This window comes from Atractosteus spatula, chromosome 18 (assembly GCF_055471065.1).
Source record: "Atractosteus spatula isolate fAtrSpa1 chromosome 18, fAtrSpa1.hap1, whole genome shotgun sequence".
NCBI lineage: Eukaryota > Metazoa > Chordata > Actinopteri > Semionotiformes > Lepisosteidae > Atractosteus > Atractosteus spatula.
The window spans coordinates 232,516-252,970 of NC_142723.1; the positions used below are offsets into that span (position 1 = coordinate 232,516).

The 20,455-nt window shown below is 45.8% G+C and overlaps 2 protein-coding genes across 5 annotated transcripts in view; one reads left to right on the forward strand and one right to left on the reverse strand.

The window, feature by feature from the left end:
* Window positions 1-104: 104 nt before the first annotated feature.
* Window positions 105-8,768, reverse strand: drc3 (dynein regulatory complex subunit 3). Its single transcript, XM_088936763.1, has 12 exons — window positions 8,609-8,768; window positions 8,144-8,260; window positions 7,563-7,729; window positions 6,811-6,957; window positions 5,984-6,103; window positions 5,491-5,603; window positions 4,862-5,036; window positions 2,780-2,911; window positions 2,538-2,608; window positions 2,095-2,218; window positions 1,623-1,754; window positions 105-822 (listed from the first exon to the last, which is right to left on the reverse strand). Exons 1-12 carry the CDS (start codon window positions 8,766-8,768, stop codon window positions 712-714), a joined length of 1,569 nt encoding a protein of 522 aa, XP_088792889.1. The 3' UTR covers window positions 105-711.
* A 1,746-nt stretch (window positions 8,769-10,514) lies between these two features.
* The window catches only part of LOC148818260 (TOM1-like protein 2), a 32,406-nt gene continuing 22,465 nt past the window's right edge, over window positions 10,515-20,455 (forward strand). For 3 of the 4 annotated variants that reach the window (XM_088936409.1, XM_088936405.1, XM_088936407.1), the window contains exons 1-2: window positions 10,517-10,586; window positions 18,207-18,291. In XM_088936409.1, the coding sequence (XP_088792535.1) occupies window positions 10,535-10,586; window positions 18,207-18,291 (137 nt within the window). In that variant the 5' untranslated portion in view covers window positions 10,517-10,534. Of the gene's footprint in view, window positions 10,587-18,206; window positions 18,292-20,455 lie in introns of all 4 variants that reach the window. The other variant, XM_088936406.1, reaches the window with a different exon arrangement.

Here is a 20,455-nt window from a genome sequence, read left to right on the forward strand (position 1 = left end):
TTCTTTTTGTGGCGCTGTTGTTCTGGAGATTACATTTCTGACCTGAAGGTGGCACTGTTGTTTTATCAAGCAGATAGGGAATTAATGTGGGAGGGAGAGTTATTTGAAAATGTGCACTGCATCTAACTAAATAAAATTCAAGAGAAGTGAATTACCAGTGATTAAAAGCATCTATTCCCTAACTGGGTGCTTTGTAATCCTTAGTGTCAACGATGCCTATGGGGTACTAGTACTGTAATTTATTCCTAAATGGTCAGTCTGAATAAGGGAAACAGGATTCATTTGTGTTGATCAGTTTCCCTGAAGTAAGGTTTTTCTTTTGCTTGTACTTAGTCTGGCACAGACACTAGATATTAGATGCAGGTTCGAATGACCTAGTTTGGCAGGTTACAGGCATTGATTTTTTTTCCAGCCATGAAACTTACTGCAGATCCCATTATCTCAAACTGTGATGTTTCATTATTTTAAATGGAAGATAACCCAATTTTCTCAGAGGTGGGGTATGTTGCTTTTTTATACAAGTGTTTTACACAGTGCACATATTACATATTAAAAAAAGAAATGTGGAATTTGTTTAAAAAACACTTGTCTATTTTTACACCCTGCAGGTCCTCTGTTGTCCCTTGTAAGTCCTCTCTGTGTCCTTGTGCTCTCCCAGCATCTTTCCCAGTCCCTTTTCCTTTCTCTGACTGTGCTTCCCAGTCTCTCTCCCTACAGGGCCTCCTGTAGACCCAGGTCATCCAGCTGGTCCTTCAGGTAGTCAATATAGTTGTGAATCTCAGAGACACGCTTGCGGTTTCTCTGCACCTCTTGGTTGTGGATCTGATTGAACAGAAAACCATGTTCAAGGCAGTTCTGAGGCATAACAGGAAAGGAAACACCTCTAAAATATACTGCAATGTGTGCTTTTCTGTTCAGCAATGTGGAGGCCTAGGGCCTTTCTTGGGATATTGTGTGCAATGTGCTTCTGTAGAACAACGCCTTAGGAGAAAGAGTAATCCCAATTTATTCTCGGGCTCTAAATTTAAACCTTTGCCCACCTGTGGCTTGCAAATTGTAAATTTAGTCCTTCAGAATGGGTTTCTGTTTGATCGAAGCAAGAAACAAGTGAAAATAAAATTTCGCATCAAGTATAAGGGTTGTCATTTGTGACTGATTGAGAAGTTTTCATTTGATGCAGGCCTGAAACTACCTGGAAGCATGAATTTGCATACGTCTGTGCAAAGCCTGTTGTTCTGTACCGAGGAGATAATACTTTCCAGTTTATGCTATAAAAACTTAAATCCTCCACCATCAAAGCCCCCGTTTTTGCTCCCAGGCCAGTTTGTTCTCTAACCGTGACCCTTTCTGCTTCCAGCTTGTACTTGATGTTCAGACTTAGTCACTGCCACTGCTTAGTCAGAGATGTTATAAAAAAAGGAAGGAGAGCTGTGTTGCTCTCCATACTTACAGCTTACTGATCAGAGGACCTGGCCAACATTTACATGGAGGGTTTTAGCAAATTGGTTTTGGTTTGGCATTTGCAATCACCCACTCCTGTTTGTTTAACGAAGCTCCCACTTATTCAGTCACAAGTTGGCTCAGCTGGTGGTGCTGTGACGTGCTCGCCGCAGGATTTTTACCTTCTCCACCAGCGTGGCGGTCCAGGCATTGATCCGGGTCACCAGCTCGTCCTCGCGGTTATCGATTTTCAGCAGGTGTGTGTCGTGAGAGGCGCTGACTGCGTTGATGACCGTGTCCTTATCCACAAAGAGCTACGGGAGCAGGTTAGAGAGATGTGAGAGAAGAGCTGAGTGCTGGTGTACAGAGCAGACTCGGGGACTGCAGGGAGATTTTAAATCTACTGGTTCCGTCATGTCAGAAGTGGTCATAGTTCCTGGTAGATAATGGGCATCACATTTCCTGTCCTAGATTCTTGATTTTTGTAACCTAGCTAGTAATGTCCTTTAGCTGCAAAGGTCAGCCTTGGTCAAGTAAGACTTGAGTTTGAGAGGGCACCTAACGCTACAGGGAGAGGGGAATCAAGAGGCGGGGCAGGATCGATGATGGTGCCTCTGGTGAAGGGCAGGGGGTGGCCAGTGCCTGGGTACCGACCATGCGCACGTCATCAGGCATATCCTCCTCCAGCTCGTTCTTGGCCACTTTCTCTAGTGTTGCTACAGCGATCTCCAGCAGCTTCTCATGGTGGTTGTTCTCTAGGTCTCGGCACTGGGTGAAGGTGAGGGCCCGTTAAGGAAGATTAAATGAACAACTGGGCCTGTAATACTTAGTGCTTTAGTAAATAGATCTCCTGTCCCACATTAAACTCCATACACCAGGATACAACAAGGGTGTTCTAATATCATGTTGCTCTAGGGTAGGTCTTGAATACATCCTACTCCTCAGTTAGACTTCTGAGTACTACAGAAAGTCAATGAGCTTGTTGTGGAGTGAAGATCCTTAGGTTCTTAGTTCAGAAAGGACTGGACTAGATGACATTGAGACTTCAGTGCCACAGTACACTGTTCAGACCAGCATGTGGCCATAGAAAAGGATATATCCCCTGCACCACCTCGATGAACCCGTTCACCATGTCTGAAATGGTCCTCTCAAAGTCCTTGATGATGTCCTGAAACACCAACATATAGCAGAGAGCTGTCAGTAATTAAAACTATTATTCCTAGCAGTAGTACAGAAATCGGCTGGACTGAAAGTATGCCAGGGTGTCTGTTCATGTCTCGCTCCACCTTTAAAGCACCAGATCCATCCCCTCGCCCCTGGCGCGGATTCACCATCTCACCTCCAGCTGGTCAACCAGCTGCAGCTCCAGGGTCATGAGACCGTCGCAGAGCTGGTTGACCTCCTCACTGCTCTCGGCCAGCCTCGTCTCCAGCAGCCTCGCGTCCGACAGCTGCTGCAGCTCGCCGAGCACCTGCGCCAGAACAGAGGAGAGCTGATGTCTGGGTTTCTGTGTGCAGAGGTGAGACTATTTTGCAAGAACATAGAAGCTGGGGATGCGTTTTGATTTTGTGATCTCCGTCAGCAGCCTGAAGGAAGTTAGACATGGAAATCCCTCCGGCTGCGACGATGAAGAGCAGGGCACACACAGATATAACATGGACTGATCTCGCAAGCATGAGGCTTTAGTTTCTACACAGATTAAGTGGTGGGGATGTGGAACAGAGTAATAAAAAAGTCCTCAAAGGTTACTATCTTACTATCCTAGGTAAGAACTGGGTGATATGGAGATATTGGAGTCACTGATGATCATTTTTAAAAAGCACTAAACCTTAACAAGAAGTTCTGAAAACACATCTAATGTTTCAAACATCTGCACTAAATATGTGTCTTTCAAATAGCTGTAATAATTAAGGGTGTTGGTTTCTTTAGCCTCTGAGGGGATAAAAAGTGAAATTGTGTTCTGGTGTGCCTGCTCAGGAGGGTGACGAGTCCAGAATGGGCGCCGTAAGAGGATTTGACTGTTGCTTGTCGTCAAGTGGATTGAACAAACAGTCAAATCTAACTGCTTGTGCAGAGGACTGTATTTCTAAGGAAAACCCTTAATTAAGCACTGATAAACATTAAATGTTCTCCAATGATAGGTTGTTTGGATCGGAGTTATACCAAGCTTTTTCATCACAATTAACTGCAGGGGACTTCATAGTTTACTTAGAAGAATATAGGCCAGTTGCTTTATATTGTATGCCAAGCAGTGAAGCACGGACATTAAGAAAAGCAGAATGGGTGCATTTGAGTCAGAATGCCTGAGGAAAATGTTGTAAGTGCCCTTGCCAGAAAAGAAGGAAAACCAAAAGGGAAGTTGCAGTATTTCGGACATGGGGTAAGACAAGAAGCTGTATTAGAAAGAGAAGTCATGCTGGGAATTGTCAACGGAAACTGAGGCAGAGGAAAACCAAAAACAACCTGGGTGAGAAATGCAACATTGTGGGCAAAACTGCCAGTAACCACAGTCCACAGGGCAGCTGAAGAAATAAACAACTGGCTGTGCAGCATCCAGACTGCAGCCCAGTGCTGAACAGGGGAAAAGGGCAGATTATGATGGAACACATTTATAGAAACATCCAGGTGTTTATATATTCTCATCTCACACAAGATTTATCTGACACAAGACATTAGATAAAAAATTATCCGCCTTGTGGATTCATTCATTTAATTATTTTATACTCAGACCAAATCTCTGTGTTTATGCCACATGGGTGCAGATTTGAGAAACGGAAAAATAAAGTAATTGCTGCGACATCAACACAGCTATTCCATGAGACCCCAGAGGGAGACGAATCTGAGAAGAGCACAAACATAAAATACATTGAGACTGCAGTACGTGCTGTTTTATGACAGACTTCATGAGCATTTCTGATTCAACGATTGTTCCTGAACAGTAGAAATATCTTCATCATTTTTTGTGCAAGGAGGGCATTTTCCACTCCTCGCTAATCAAAAAGTCAGTGCAAATGCAGAATGGACGGATGGCTGGCTTGAATCTGAGCTCCTGCAGGAGCTGGCTCCTGCTTGTTCCTGTTTTTGAGTTAAACCTAGCGTCTCATCCTCATACCGGCAAGGAGAAAAGATTTATGTTTTAGATGCAGTGATGGACACTGTAGATGTTTTTATGTAGTTACTGTGTCTGTGTGCATCACGTGCTTTGTTTTATTTGTGGATTGGCCAAGACTTGGCATGATGTGGGGACAAGTATTTCTTAAAGGTTGAGAGTTAAAATCCTTTTTTTTCTTGCTTTATATTTCTGTTTGTATTGTAAGGATCCCCTCCAAGTGAACTACAACAGCATCCAGATATCTGATGAGAAAATGTTACCCTTTTTGGAGAACTACCCTATGTGATCTCCCATCCTCCCCCAACCCACCTCTCTTCTGCTCTTCTCAAAGGTGGCCACTTTCTGCGCGGCTCTCTCCTGGTTGTCCGTCACAGCATCATGGACACAGTCGAAGAATGCACCGACGTCTGCCTCTCTCCTCTCATGTTGTGCCAGCCCCACCTCAAACACCTGCTGGCAATACGCCACAAACTGGCTCTTGTAGGTGAGCAGTGGGTTAAGGACTGTGACTTGTTTTACTGGTTAATTTTCAAGAAGAACAAACAAATGTGCTCCATTGTAGTACCTCAGAATGTCTGTCTTGTATATTGTGATATATCTTGTGTTTTGACAGAGCAGTCACAATTAGGAACAAGACAACTTTCATGTGGTAATAGCTATAGTGAACATTTCTAAAATCCCGAGCAGAGCTACAACAAACATCTTGATTCTGTTCTTAGTAAACATTAAAAATGAGACCCTACATTTGCATACTTCCCTGAGTCTGAATTTCCAGTGTTGACCTGTGTGGGTGTTATTATCCCTTTATTTGGGAATGTTTGAATGCCCAGCTGGCGCAGTGAGTGTTGGCCCGTGAGCCGTGCGGCGCGCCTGCAGCAGCAGCAGTCTGTGGTGTTGCTGGCAGCAGGGCGGCAGGGTGCAGCGGCGAGAGAGGATATGAATCAAGGAGCTGAGCCACTCCAGGCAGGTAGGCCAGCTTGGCCGCCTCGGGGTCCTCCATGAACATGCTGTCGAACAGAAAGGACCCGTTCAGGAACTCCACACAGGCAGCCTGTCAGACAAGACAACATGGGGCTCAGTGAGCATTGGAGATGTTCTTGATTTTTATTAATACTTGTTTTTGCTGTATTTTGTGCGTATTTGGTCACTGGGATCTCTACACTAAGAAAAATTTCTTTGCACCAGGCAAGTTGCATAAACAATGGAATTGAAAAGCTGGCTGGACTTTGTGGGGCTTTTAGATATGAAAGGATTATATACCAGTTCTATCTGGATAAAAAAAGCCTTTGTTGTTCTATATTCGTCTGTATCAGTTTGAACATAAGCATTCTTACTCGTCTTTGAACGTCAGAAATATTATGTGAGATGGGCACAAAGGGGAGAAAATTAGCACAGGGCATGGTTCCGCGTCCTGCCTGCACTCCTGGGTACCTCGTGCAGCTGCAGCTCCTCCGCCTGCCTGCGCAGCTCTGCCTGCGTCTGCACCTCCTGCGCCTCGTTCTGCGTCATCTCCTCGATGGCGTATTGGTACTGCACGCAGGCCACCTCGCGCTGCGGCACAAACACATACTCTCAGCGCCAGTCAACACTGCGGCTGTGCCCTTCCTCCTTGTGATGTAGTTCCAGCTTGACCCTTAAATGTACCAGCTTGCAGGACCATCAGTCATGGTCCTGAGATTCTTAGGATCTGCTAATTACTTAAATGATTAATCCATCATTGACTTAATTAGTTTTACGTCCCTCTTTTTCCAGGTCTTTGGCTATTAAGGATATTTATTTCCCCATGATCCTTGAGGATTACTGTGTGTGACTCTGAAAGTTTCTATTGGCATCACCCCTGATGTTGATTAACTGCAGGATCCCCCCAGGCTGATTAACTACAAACCTTAATCCACTTCAGTCACTCGGTTGTTGGGTTTATTTGTCTTAGTTATAGATTTAAGAAATTTAGATCCAGTTCTGACCCTTGAGGGCTGTGATGTATCTACAGAAGCAGTACCTGCAGTGCTGGGAGAGGTGGTTAAATTAGTCCAACTGAGTCAATAACAAGCTGATTTAGCTTATTAAGAGCTGAGCTAGAATGAAAACTACCAGACACACAGATCCTCCAGAACCAGAACTAAACAGCCCTCTTTTAGATACACAAACTATGCCCAAGTGCTTGCAGTTGTTAATGCATGTGGGACTCTGGTCTTCCTGGAGGACAGCTCAGCAGGGCCGTGATACCCGACCAGGTGAGACAGCATGAGGTGACTCACGGTCTGCTCGTCCAGCAGCCTGAAGTCCAGGTAGACCAGGTTAGGCAGGTAGGCTGTGATGAAGGTCTTATAGTTTTCATCTTTGTGAATTGGGTTTCCAGCCAAGTTCAGCGTGCGCAGCCTCTTCAACCTCCGCAAGTAAACCACCTACGAAAACAGAGGGAAATGGCAACACAGAAGATGAAGGAGGTGCGAGCAAAATTCACAGAATGTTTTTTGGTTTTCTGCTCTACCTGCAGAGCATATTTTCTGGTGAGGTACGGATGGTTCAGTGTAAGTGTAGTCCTTGTGTATTTTGTCATGCTACTTCGCATTTGCTGGATATGCCTGTCAGTTGCTGAAATAAAGTACCTGGCAAAGTTCTTTCACAGTAACTTGTCACAACACAAACTGCATCTCACTTTTGTACAATCACATTTATTTTTCCCTCTCAGACAATATTTAAAGCTAAATATTAAAATTTTTACACAAAATAAATGTGAAACAGCTCAGTCCCACTAAACTTTCTTTCTAAATTTAGAATCACCTACCTATTGCGTCCTGCCCTCCTCAAGTACACTATAATTGCCAGTGATGTGTTTTCTGTGTCTCTGCATGCAGCTGCAAACCCTGCGATCACCCAGAGGGAGAATGAGGAAGTTTAGACAGGCTGCCCCAACCCGCCCACTTCAAGCTCACTGCCTTTTAATTGTTTCAGGCACTAAAACGGTGTCTGTCGGGTGTTTGAGTGTGACTTCATTGCCGAGCCTTACGTTGTCCAGCTGGGCCAGGCAGTTATTTCCCAGGGAAAGGACCTGCAGCTGCTGAAGGGAGTCCATATTCTCAATGACAGAGATCCTGTTGTTGTACAGGCTTAGATCCTCCAACTTCACCAAAGAGTCCAAACCCTCAATCACCTCAATATTGTTGAAAGAGAGGTCTGAGAGAAAAAGCGGTAGAACTTGTTGGTAAAAGTCACACTGTGAATATTTATTTTAGTAGTAACTTTGTTATTTACTTTACAGAGTATTTTCATTGAATGTTATGATGAGGGAAAAGAGGTCCTGTAAAATATGTTCACTAAAACAAAAATGAAAGAAGACAGACATTATTTTTGTGGTGTATAACTGTAATGCTATCTCACATTTTGATAGGAGATATTAACGATGGAGAACTTGCATCTCAGTCATAGAGACTTCTTGACATTCAACTATTCTGACCTTGTCATAAGCTACTGCAAATGAACACAGCAGATAAAATGGAGTAAATTGTATTGCACCTCACCACGGGTCTGGTCTGTAAGTGTCTAAACCTTAAATTGGGATTCCCTGCATCCTGGTGCTCTGCTACCTACCAAGCCACACCAGGTTGGTCAGGCAGTCCAGCCCTTCGATCTTCTCAATGATGTTGTTGTCCAGCTGCAGCTTAGTCAATGCGGTGAACTGCCACAGGTGGTCAATCTTCAGGATGTCTGTGAAAAGACACAAAGAGCAACAGATCCTGAGAAAACAGTCTTCTCAGCTGGTGCTGACATGCAACAGTAAAATCAAAACATAGCCACCACAAAAAAAGGATCAGCAGAATTGCTTTTTTAATGCCCCTCAGACTCTCCAACAAAATGAATGTAACATGTAACATGTAACACCACTACATGGTACTTTTTGTGTGTAATCTTTAACCAGATTAGAAACAAGCTCTATGATGGCCTGGAGGTTGCCCTAACAGGGCCTTTGCTAAATAAATCTGCCCAAGGACTCAACAGCAGCATCACATCTAACCAATAATCCCCACGACATCCCTAACGCCCCCTGGGACTCACTCCTGTAGTCCAGGCGCAGCTGGCACACCTCTCCATACTGGATGCCCTCCTCCTTGGCAATGCTCCCGGCCTGGTCCTGGGGTCCCTGCTCCTCCACAGCCTTCTGAAGCATTTTCTCATCCACCACGCTGGGCTCCACGGTGTCGTACAGCCGGCTCATGCTCTTGTTGGCCCTGTTACTGCTTCTGCCTGCTCCCAGGCAAGAAACACACACACACACAAGCAACTCCTGGAGCGGTTGCATTAAATGATACCACTTTTTAAAGACTGGAAGACAATGAACTCCACCACCTAATGATTGCTTCACCCATGATAAACAGGCTTCACCTATGAGCATTCTGCCCCACCCCCTTCCCAGAAAACTAAGACCTGTGGCTCTTGAACCAAGAGGATTTGGAACAGAAAGTAAAAGAGATGAGAAGTGTTCATTTTGGAGCACTGGGAGGATATATGCTGAAAGGTGATAGCTGTTGGACACAGAGGCCTGATGCCACCAAATGGGAGCAGTGTGTGCTTTGCAGTGCATAGTCTGCCTCTGAGGCCTGACCGCACTGGTGAAATATTAATGCTGTTCAGGTATCAAGATGCTGTGTCTTTGAACTGTGAAGGCTGAAGGACTTTCAGTATCTCAAACAGCTGTCACACAGCGTGGTCAAGGTCTGGTTAACAATCTCACTACTAATTCATGAAGCAGGCAATCCGACTGTACCCAAAATGTCAGTTTAAGCAGCGCTGTACGCCTTCGCTGCAGCTAAATTTATAGCTAAAAGTCTCTCTGATCCAGGAAAAGGAGACAGATTGCTTGGGGACACAAACAGATGTAGTTTGAAAACAGAATCCCAAAATACGCCCGGTGTTTAAATGCTAATGCAAACGTTCACGTCTCGTTCAACGGAAGGGAGGCATTTTTTAATTATCATGTTTTACAGAGAAAAGCATCTTAAATTTAAGGTTCCTGTTGTAAAGAGCTACTTTTTCTAGACAGCATTGCAGTGTTTACTCATTCATTACCTACTGAAACTGGAAAAAACAACAATATTCGCAATTCAATTCGAAAATAAAATTACAAGCAAGAGAAAAAGAGCACAGACACGACGGATTCGACATTTTTAACATGACGTTATACATAAATAATAATCTAAAATGTATGAATAATACCGATACACATTAATATTCTCACGATCAAAGTAGTTTATTTCAAAGACGTTAGCAACCTAGTGCAGTTTAGTTTTAAAAAATAAGAATAAGACACCAACATACCAGTTGCAAAGCTAGTAAATCGTAATTTTGAGAAATTAAACTCTTCTCTGAAGACCCGCCTATTGCCAGACGCTTTTCACGTTACTTAGCAACCAAACACCCAACGCATCTAAATTAATAATAAAAATGTATGTAACCTAGGCTTTACAACCTCCGTTTTCCACAATTACTTGTTGATGATCCTTGTAAATAAAATATTTTTGTTTTCAATTTTTATTTTTTGTAATCTATGGCAAGATTGACAAACTCCTACGCCTATAAAAGATAAAAGCGCCATCAACCCGCCCCCCGCCCCGCCGAGAAGGACGTAGACCTCTCACGCACCAATACGATTGGAGGGTTACATCGCTCTCAGCCAATCAGCACGAAAGCTTCGCGCGTGGGCTAGGGTGAACGACCAATCAGAACAGCTGGTCCATCGCGCAGATCTTAACCAATAGCAAACCGCCTTAGGCCAGCCGGCCCCTGTGAGGGCGTGCGGTATGCCCACCAGCGATCGCCCCCTAGAGGTGCCATCTGCGTAGGTTTTAACTTGGAACGACGTGGATGTTGGCCAATTAGATCGAAGCTTTAGCCCCGCCGCCCAATCAGCTGCTCAGGGGGGCGGAGACAGCGGGAGCTCCTCTGTTCAGTGCCTGTCAGTGAGGATTGTTTGTTGTCATCAAGATGGAGTTTTTATTGGGAAATCCGTACAGCACTCCGGTGGGGCAATGTATAGGTAATTGTGATTTAGTTTGTGTTTTCAGAGCTTTAACACTCATAGGCATCATATTGCGTAGGTATTTTCGTGTTTTGAAGGAGTGTAACGAGCTGTTTTGTGTGTTATATGTCACGCAACTAATTGAATTACCAGCTCTATCCTAGCTCTTGTCTAAATGTGGTTAGCTTTCTATGGTTAGTTTCCTGAGTGAAATAAGATTTGTTTTTGTTAATAATGTGTTAAATATCGTCTTCTGTATGTTTGAAGTGTGTTAGAGCTCGGTTATCGCCTGCTTCGTTTTTATCGCAATGCTGTCTTGAAAATGTTTGCTGTATGGAGAAAAATATTCTCATTACAGTTTGAAAGTCGCCGTTCACAACAGCCACAGTTAGTTACTTTGTTCGACGGTGTCTGCTTTATTCTTATTGTTAAGGGCGATGAACTGTGAGGGGTCCATTAAATACGTCACTTTCGAGAGATACCGTAAACGTAACTTTACCCAGACAGGTTACGTATTTACGGTAGTGTGTCGTAAAATGAGCCCCGTTATAAGGGAGGGATACGTGCTGTTTTGTATCCTTAAGAAACTTACAAATACACTCTTTGCGCTATAAAACATAGATTGGCCTGGAATTGCGTGATGTACAATCTTGCACGAATTGCACACCTTGTTGTGGTGTACTGTACCAGGATCTCTAACGACTGGACTTATTACCCTCGATTCGCAATCCTTGTGTTTTCACGCTTTTGAAGTCTTGCTTCCGGAGTAGGCATGTGTGCTGTGAGGGGATGTCAGTGTATTCGGCCGAGAAATCAGAATAAAAGCGTTTCACGGTGTGTCGATTAATTAATCAGTGAGGAAATTCAATACAAGAGTCCCGTATTTCCACTGTAGAGATAGGGGGCGACCTTAGAACCGCCTTTAGCGGATGGTGGTGAGTTGTAGTCTCATCGTGCCCTTCAGTTAAAACCTTTTTTGTATGGTGAAGCCATGTGCTGTACATAGCATTGGCAAAATATCAGGGCGTTAGTGCAACAGTATGTAAGTGTTCATGCCTGTGCGTAAGAAAGAGATCCTTTCTCTCGGGTGCCCTGTGCTTTCTTCCCATGGGCCCGACAGCTGATTCACAATGCAGAGAAAATAATGTCAAGAGTTTTACAACTGCCTACTTCAAGTTCAGCAAAAGAAGAAAATACAGTTGGATCTCTGCGATCGCAGTCCGAGAGCGTGTGCCCTGAGACCTCAGCAGTCAACCCAGTAGAACACATGACAGGAGACAAACGAGCAGAGACCCTTCGGCCCGGCTAGCCTGGTCTGCAGTTAGGAGTGAACTGATCCAGGGATGTCATCCAGCTGTTTCCTGAATGCTATCAACTGCAGCTAATGTTGCTGGGTAACATGTTCAGTAATCCCACAGCCCTTTGCATGAAGAACTGTTTCCAGTTCTTAGTTTTAAATCCACTTCTGTGTAGTTTCCTGTGACAGTTATGACTGTTTTTTTTGTTGCTTTCCAGTTGCTGACCACCTCTCATTATTTCATATTCTGCAAAGCGAGTTTCTGTTCATTTTCACTTGGTAGCTCCTAACCAGCAGTGGAGCAGTGGGGATCTGCCGATGAGCTGGTGTTTATTGTACAATGGTGGTCAATCTGTCATTCTGACAGTTCTCTGCACATAGCTTTTCTTGTTCAGAGAACTGTCAAACAGTTTTTTTCTTAACACACCAAAAAGAATGATTAAATCTGACAATGCTGGTTATCACAACTTGTGTTCCTGTGGTGTGTAACTGCGGGCACACTGTGCGGTACAGTAATCATTGTGCGATTGCTGTAAGAGTGTGAGGCCGCAGGCTGGCGATTGCTGCTTGAATGAGTTTGAGTGGGTCTCGTGTGTCGGGGCCAGGGACTGCTCTTTTCACGGGCAAAAGGGTAGTGTGCTTCTTTGCCGTCACAGTCTGTGAGTCCTTTATGATGGGGCCAGTTTAATCTGAGCAGTGTGTTCCGTGGTTATTTTTGTGCTCCGCTGCATTTGCGTGGTGTGCTGATTGTTATGCAGTGGTGAGTGCTTCTCCATGATGCAGGGCTTCTTTGCTCTTGAAATCTTTTTTGAGATATGCCCTGATAAGAACTGGAGCTCCTCAGCAGCTTTTATTAGCTTGGGTGCAATAGCGGTGGTGCTGTAAGGGTTGGACTCAGCCCAGAAGATAACACTGGCGTGCACAGAATAAAAGAAAGGCCTGAACAATGTGGCCTTTCCACGATGGGACTGAGAAGACTGCAATATATCAGACAGCTCTTCCTTGTCAGTTTTACTCTTCCAGTTTGCAGTCTCATTTTGTAGTTATAACTAGATGACTGAGTTCATGAAAGAGTGACCTTTACTGTGTGAGACCCTGCCTAAAACAGGGTTTGTAGAGACTGGTTTTCTAGCTTTCACAAGTGTGGCTCAGGAGCAAAGAAGCCTGTGTTTACACTGATGTGACAACAGGACATTGCAAGGCTGGTGTTTCTGGAGGTCAGAAATCTTTCTGTGTTAGTTGTGTGTTTACATACACACATTACGTCCAGACATGTTCATGCTGTGTCCAAGTGTGGTAGTGAAGTACAGTACCCTGAGCCTCTGAGGCTGTTGTAAACTAGAGCTGTCACGGAGATTTAAGTTTAAATTTAATATAATAATGTGCATCCTTTCCAGATCAGATTGACCGATAGATTAATCTGGAAGCATTTGTTTCAATGTTGTACTTCTGGCGACACTGGTAATTATCGTTTGTATTTAAAAGCTTACAGGCAAATGCCAACCACATACTTTATGAGAGCCTCTCCCTGCCAATCCTGCCAGTCCCCATCAGCATGCGGATTTGTTGTGTACTGCTTTCCAGATGGGAGGAAGACAGTTTGGCAAGGCATAGCAGCTGCTCCAGAACCCAGACAGATGTTTGTAGTTTTGCTCATCTCAAGTGTTATGTTTCTGAATGCATTAGACCCAAATCTTGTGTCATTTTTGCATGCTCTTTGCAGAGTGTCAACAGAAAAGAAGGAATTAACGCACACGCCCTACCAGAGATCCAGAATATTTCATTGATCCACTTTATGCGCAACAGGATTAATGACACTGACGCACACACGGTTATAAATTTATATGCAAATCAAAAAATCAATTTTGAGTTGTGTGCAAAAGCCGTGTGTATTTTGTCTTTAACCGCTGTCGCAGCCTCTGGCCAGTGATGATTAGCAACCAGCTGAGGTATCTGGTTCGAATGGCGTCCTCTGGTCTGCAGGCTTCCTTGTGTTTTTATAACTGTCCGTATCCAGGAGAGGTCAAAGAGCTCCCCTCCAGAACAGCAGGCTCATGAGTAGAGCACTTGATTATGCTGATCCGGGGAATGTCCACCCTCTCTCCGTTTTCCTCTTTCGAAGTCACCTCTCTCGACATCTGCAGAGGTTTGGCTGGGCAGGCTGCAGCATGTTTTCTGTAAGCAGCTGACGGCAATAACTACAAAATCAGTCTTAAACAAAAGCAGGCATGCCACATTTCCCTCTTTGGCAGGGACCAGGCAACCACCTGACCCAATGCATTTTAATGATGTAGCTTTTCTGTGCTTCATGCATTGGTCTCTCTGTTGCGGGGTGTTCACCCTTACTCAATTAAAAGTGCCCTGCCTGTTCTTTGCACCATAATTTAATCTGGAGCTCCGAGTCACTATGGAGATGGAACCAAGCAATATCCCAGAAGCAGAAGGCAATTTAATGACCTGATGGAAGTGCAGTGTTTTTACTTCTGCAGCTTTCCTCTGTGACGTTCTGCAGGGAGTGCAGTCCTACAAGGATGGGCTTTTGAGTTCAAGCAATTCCACTCTTGACATACTGTCTTGTAGAAGTGCAGTAGTCTTGTCTTCTGTGCAGTGGAAATCTGGGTGTCGTATTTCTATCATTTTAACCTGCACACTGATCAGTTTCCCAATTGGAAAATAAATGCAGCAGAGATGTGAAATGTCACATACATCTATGATGGAACATATTTAAGGAATCCTGAAGAAGGCATTTGCTTTAGTCTTTGTAGAATTAGGGTTATTTTTAACCTTTTGAAGTGTGCTCTAAAGTTACCATGCCAGGAAGTTCTTGATCTCCTTGTGATGTTAACACAAGCACATACAGTATAATCACCTAGATTATAGGTGCTACACACTACCAACACTCTGTATCTGAAGAATAAATATGATAATATAGTCAAAACCTCACTGGACCAGCAAATTCCCAGAGTGGCTTGACCAGTTTGTCTAAAAGCAAAACATGAGCACAAACAAAGTTGTTTTTAATGCTGTTTGCTGTGCCACTATTCTCTGATGGCTGCAATGCAAGGATTCTTGCAATTTGAAGGTTGCTGTGCTGTGGCTGCAATCTCTGTAGGATGAACTGCATTGAGACACTTTGCTGTGGTTTATGTAGGTTAAAATGATGTATTTTGTGGCAGAGATTGCAGCAGAAATAGACCACGTGCACACAAAATATAGACACACACCCAAGATGCACGGCCAGGGGAAAATATGAAGGTACGACAGTGCTTTCAGGGTTTGGCACGGTCAGGATACTGGTGAAGCAGTAAGCCTTATTACCAGATTAAGACCCTGGGATCAGGGATGATCAGCCCGCCTGCTTGCCTTTGAGCTCAGGTATAAAGAGGCAGGTTTCAGTCAGGGAGCTGTCCTGTCAATGATATAATTGTAGCTTCTCATTAACTAAGAGACTGTTTGCAGAGTCACTGGGGAGAGGGCTGCTAGAAGTGAGCGGCCCTGCAGCTCCTCCCGAAGAGGAGTGGCTCTCAGGCTGGCGCAGCGCTCGTGAGCCTCGGGCTGCAGGCTCCTGGGAGGAACCCTCGCTGCCAGCCTGCCTCCCAGCGGGGTCCGGCGTCCCCCCTCCCGCCTCTTCTCTTCGGAGGGGCAGCGAGACATTGGCGGCTGCCGTAATTGGCTTTCCCTGCCTCCCTGGCAGCCCGAGACGCACCCACCTGGCCAGAAGAAGCCCTGCGTCTTGCTGGGGGGGGGGGGGGGGGTGTAGATGCGTTGGTCCGAGGGGCTACGTGCTCTGAAGACCACGTTTCACACACGCTTGCACGGTAAACAGCAGGGGGCTCTCGGAAATCACTGCTTCAGCCCCTTGCAGGCTCATCTGAGACACAAACTGGGCAGTTCCACACACGCTGAATCTTCCCCTTGATGAATATTTCATTTAAACAAAATTGCCATGGGTATAGTATTCAGGGCCAGAACCTCAGGGAGGTACTGCTCCACACTTCCTGCAGTGCCTCGTATGTTATTTTGTTTACAAGGATAAAAAGGCAGCACGATTCACCTTGGAGAGCCAGCATCCCCTTTTGGTTTAACTCTTATGTGCTGGGGCATCCGTGCTCGTGGATTAACACACCACTGATCGGCTGAATGTAGAGTGTCCCGGGGGAGTCCTGGGGTCTCAGTGCAGGTCATTGAACCTGCCACTCCGAAATGTGTGGCTCTCTGGGATTTCTGATTTGCTGCGTCTTGCCTCCAGAGTGCGATTTGCAGAGGTGATTTGAAAGATGAGGGGTTGGCATCTTTAAATGGGAGGGTTTGAGTGCCTTGATCAGCCTAGAGTGCCAAAGAGAATCTGGCAACGCCAGTGTAAAGAACAGCGCTTGGAGAAGAAGGACGATTTGAGCTTTTTACTGACTTCCTTGCAGCGCCAAATCTGTGTGTGCGTCTACCCTCCCATGGCTCCAAGAGAGCAGGGGCTTTGTCTCCTGTATCTCCGCGTTTGGCCCCCCCTTTTTTCCATTCTCTGGTAATGACTGCTTTGAAATGTCAACAGGAGTTACTGCTGAAGGTGGGAATTCTGTCAGGAGAGGCTTTGCCTCCTAAACCGGAGTGCAGAACCGAGAGACAGGGGATCTCCTCTGTTGGTGTTTCAGCCCTCTGGAAAAGGATCTAAGGTCCTCTTTTTGTCTTCAGCTGTTTTCGGGGCTGAAGGACAGTGCTTTAGCAAGTGTATTCAAGTGCGCCAAAGCACAGCAGGGTATCGGCAGCCCCGGGGAGCGGCAGGAAAGCTGGCAGGTGAATGGAGAGTCGGCCTGACCGCTGGCCGTGTTTTATTCATGGTGCCGCCTGTCGCTGCCTGGGAGCGCCGAGGGCTGCGCTGCCAGGCTGCCGAGAGGCCTCAGGCCTCGCTCCAAAGGGCACGCGCTTGGCCTTCAGAGCAGCCTGTTTAAACTGCAGCTTTGATGATGAAAGACGGGTAAAAAACAATCCCCAGGATGTTTAGGCCAGAAGGGAGTTCTGCGTTTAAGGATGAAAGAGCATCTTGCCTTCTGAAAGGCTGCCGGCGCGAAGGCAGGTCTCAGACCCTTGCGAAATCACATGGACCTGAGCGAGGGAGGGTTGCTTGTGCATGTTCCTGAGGTTTAAAGAAAATCCACAGAGGCAAGATCTTTTCTTTCTTTTTTACTTTGGTCGGGAAAGCTTTGCAGCATCCCAGCTGCACTTGCGAGGAAGCTGAAGTGTGGCAGTGCGTGGTGACGGGATGGGAAAGGGCAGGTTCGGTGGATCCCGCTGTGTAGAGCCCCTGAATCTGAGTGAAAGACTTTCTTTGCTCCTGCAGGGAACTATTATAATTCATTGTCAAGGAAAGCTGCGTCATTCTCTGTGTCCTGGGCTTGCAAAATCCATTTTCATATTCATGTGGCATTTCAGTCGCAGAGCGTTGCAACCGGTTGAGTTCTGAGACTGACAGAAAGAAAAAGTCGACATGCTTTGTAGCTCTGACTGCGGGGGGTGGGGGTGGCAGAGTGTGTGCATGCTGTAACTGATTTCCTCTCTGAATATCAAGATTCGAATTGTTAGAAAAGATTTGAAGCTAATGGCGGAGCTTAACAGATGCACTGTAATGAATCTCTGTGTTCCTCAGTGTATCTTGTGGAACAAAGATCAAAAGGTAAACAAACTGTACAATAGAGATGACTTTAGGTACAGCTTAATAACCCCCCATTTCCCTTCCACATACTGCAGGGTTTTAAAGGGCACACTGTCATGTTCCTTCAGTACTGCCTGCAGAATTAAACTGCAGTGTGGGGAGGGCTGCATGCCTCCCGTGGGAGATCGGTGCTCCAGAGCTCAGAGAGGGGAAGAGCTCACGGTGCCAGCTGCAGGCCCACGTGAGCACAGCTGGACAAGAGCAGCTGGCACAACAACGCCGAGCCCAGGCAGCCCGCGTTGCTAAATTTAACTGCGGGCAGATCCGAGTGATGGTGGACAGACTGCCCTGCATGGGACTGAGTGCCTTTTTCAGCACCGCTAGAAACAAGGCAGTACTTCTGACTTGTGATGGGAAGAAGATAAAGATGTATTTATTTTAAAAATACTGTGGTCTTTTTACATGGTATTTGTACATTTCTTTACCTTGTCATTGCAAAACAAAATAGAAGCAAAACTGTTCCCTTGTTTTCATTGAACTGTATATTTGGCACTAGCAGCCACGTGCAGTGGCTCAGGAGGGAACAAGTCCATTTGTTTACACTAGACAGTGGCCTTTAGTTAAAACCATCCAAGTGTAAGAACTCAGTAGTGTATCTTCTTGCTCAACAAGGATGTTTGCTCTTCTTTTCTTCTAGAAAAGGCCACAGATGGCTCCCTGCAGAGCGAAGACTGGACCTTGAACATGGAGATCTGCGACATCATCAATGAGACAGAGGAAGGGTGAGCACCTGGGAGTTATCGAGTCATGGATGCCTCACTCGTGCACTAACACGCGTGCTGCTTCTTGGTTTCGGTGCATGTCACACCATTACACCTGTGGCCCCGTGCGAACGCCTGCGCAGGCACACAGACAGCAGCTCTTGCACAGCAGACACAAACAACTGACATGGAGGACAGAGTCTCTCTGCACACACTTACACATGCAGCTCATGCAGCTTCCTACTCTAACCATGCGCAGGCAAACAGATGAAGTCGCTGTCGGAGACCCGCTCTGGAAGATGTGCTGAACTGGTGCACCTCTGAGACTCGTCTTATTTCAGAATGTTATAGATTAAGACTAGACCCAGGGAACTTGCAGAATAATCTATTTATACCCTTTCGATTTCCTGATTTAATGGCTGAAGTCCCGAATGCCTTGAGGAAGTCTGAAAAATCGTCTCGCAAATAGAAAGAAGACTTATGCTTTTTAGAAATGCCATTCAGGAAGATCTTCCACTGCTGCGATATTAAATTGTTACCACATCTCTCTTCTGTCAGATATATGCCAACAGAGACATTTCAAACCCTCCAAAGAAGGTTAAAACATACCAAGGCTCTTAAGGCTAATGACATTTGCATCACATTTTGGGGAGAAAAAATAATTTCTTGCACAAAGTTCTCAGTGATTTGAGTGGAGTTTCCAGAAAAATGCTACATAAGTGTAAGGATTTATTATTATTTAACAAAGCTGTTGAGTGGATTTCTGAAGGGAGTCTTGGTCTTGGTGCAATCTCAGGGATTGTATCTTTCATGTTGAAGAATATTTAATTCACATTGTTTGGATTTTGAGAAGGGTAGAGGGCGGGAGCAATCCCACGGCGTGTCCTGGAAAAGGGACCAGAACAGATGTGTGGTAAAGCTGGAGAACCTGTTGGCCGTGGGTGTGAAGGGCAGCGGGCTTGTCTCTGCAGCGCGGCTTGTCCGGGCAGGCATTCGCATCAGTCCCGTGACGGATCACACCATTGCCCCTCTGCGGTCGTGCCTAGTTTACAGTTTCTGCATGACAGGAGCTCTGCACAGCACGAAAGGGATCTTGCTTTCAAGAGCTGGGTTGACCTCCACGTTTGTCTGTTTGTTTGCAGGAACTCTGTTGGATTTCATGCCTGTTGTCCTGCCCTATTCCTGCGTAGCTTATTGCTAAGATGACCACCCTTTCCAGAATTCTTAAACAGCATTCCTGTTGTACTTTTTCAGATACAGTTTCATGTGAGAGAAACAGGGAGATAATACATTAGAAGTTATGGAGTACAGGTAGATCAAGTAAATACAATAAATAGATGAGACTCTCACCTTCGGTGGCCTTGGTCAATCTTTTGTCTTGCCTGTAGGTGCTGCTCAATCCCTCAGGGCAGATCAGTTTCATTCAAGGAGAAAGAGGACCCATCTCAGTAGGATAGTGGGAATCCTTTCCTTACCGCAGGCCTGGAAAAAGTGATTTATGGCTTCTGGGCTCAATGAAAATCTCTTCCTGTGTTTTGCCGTCTGTAACAAGATTGATGGAGCTGTCCCCCCACCAGCTCTGATCTCAGCGGTGGTCAGTTCAGGCATGTCGGCATCCTTGCACCACACTGATGGGTGCAGGTTCACCGTGGAAACAGTTCACTCGTCCACCTGTCTGTCGCCCTGCTGCAGCGCTAGTCCTGCGCTTCGCGGCCGGGCAGCCGGTCCGAGGTGTCTCGCGGGGGAGCGAGGGGAAGTGGTGGAGTCGCGTTAGGAGGAGCAGGCTGGCTGGTTTACTGCTCGTCAGCTCCCTCCCCTTTCGCCGAGCCCTTTGCCTGAAGCGGGAGACGAACCCCCTCTTCCCTGTGCTGGAGCGGAGGGCCCCGGGGAAGCCAGGGGAATTGCTAGGGGAACTGGATCAGGACTTAGTGACGGCCTGGGTGTGCTGTCTGTGTGGGGTGGGTGGGAACCGTGACTCAGCCGTAAGTCAATATGAAGCTCGCACCCCTGTCAGGATTGCCACAGGATGGGCTCAGTGTAATGGGCCTGGAAAGATAATGCTTTTTCCCATTAAGATAAGGCTTTTTGCAGAGCTGCCATAAGTACACAACGCTGAGGCAGTTAATAATTAATGCACACCAATATTGTGCTGCGGGTTTTCTCAAAATTATACTTGGCTGAGGGT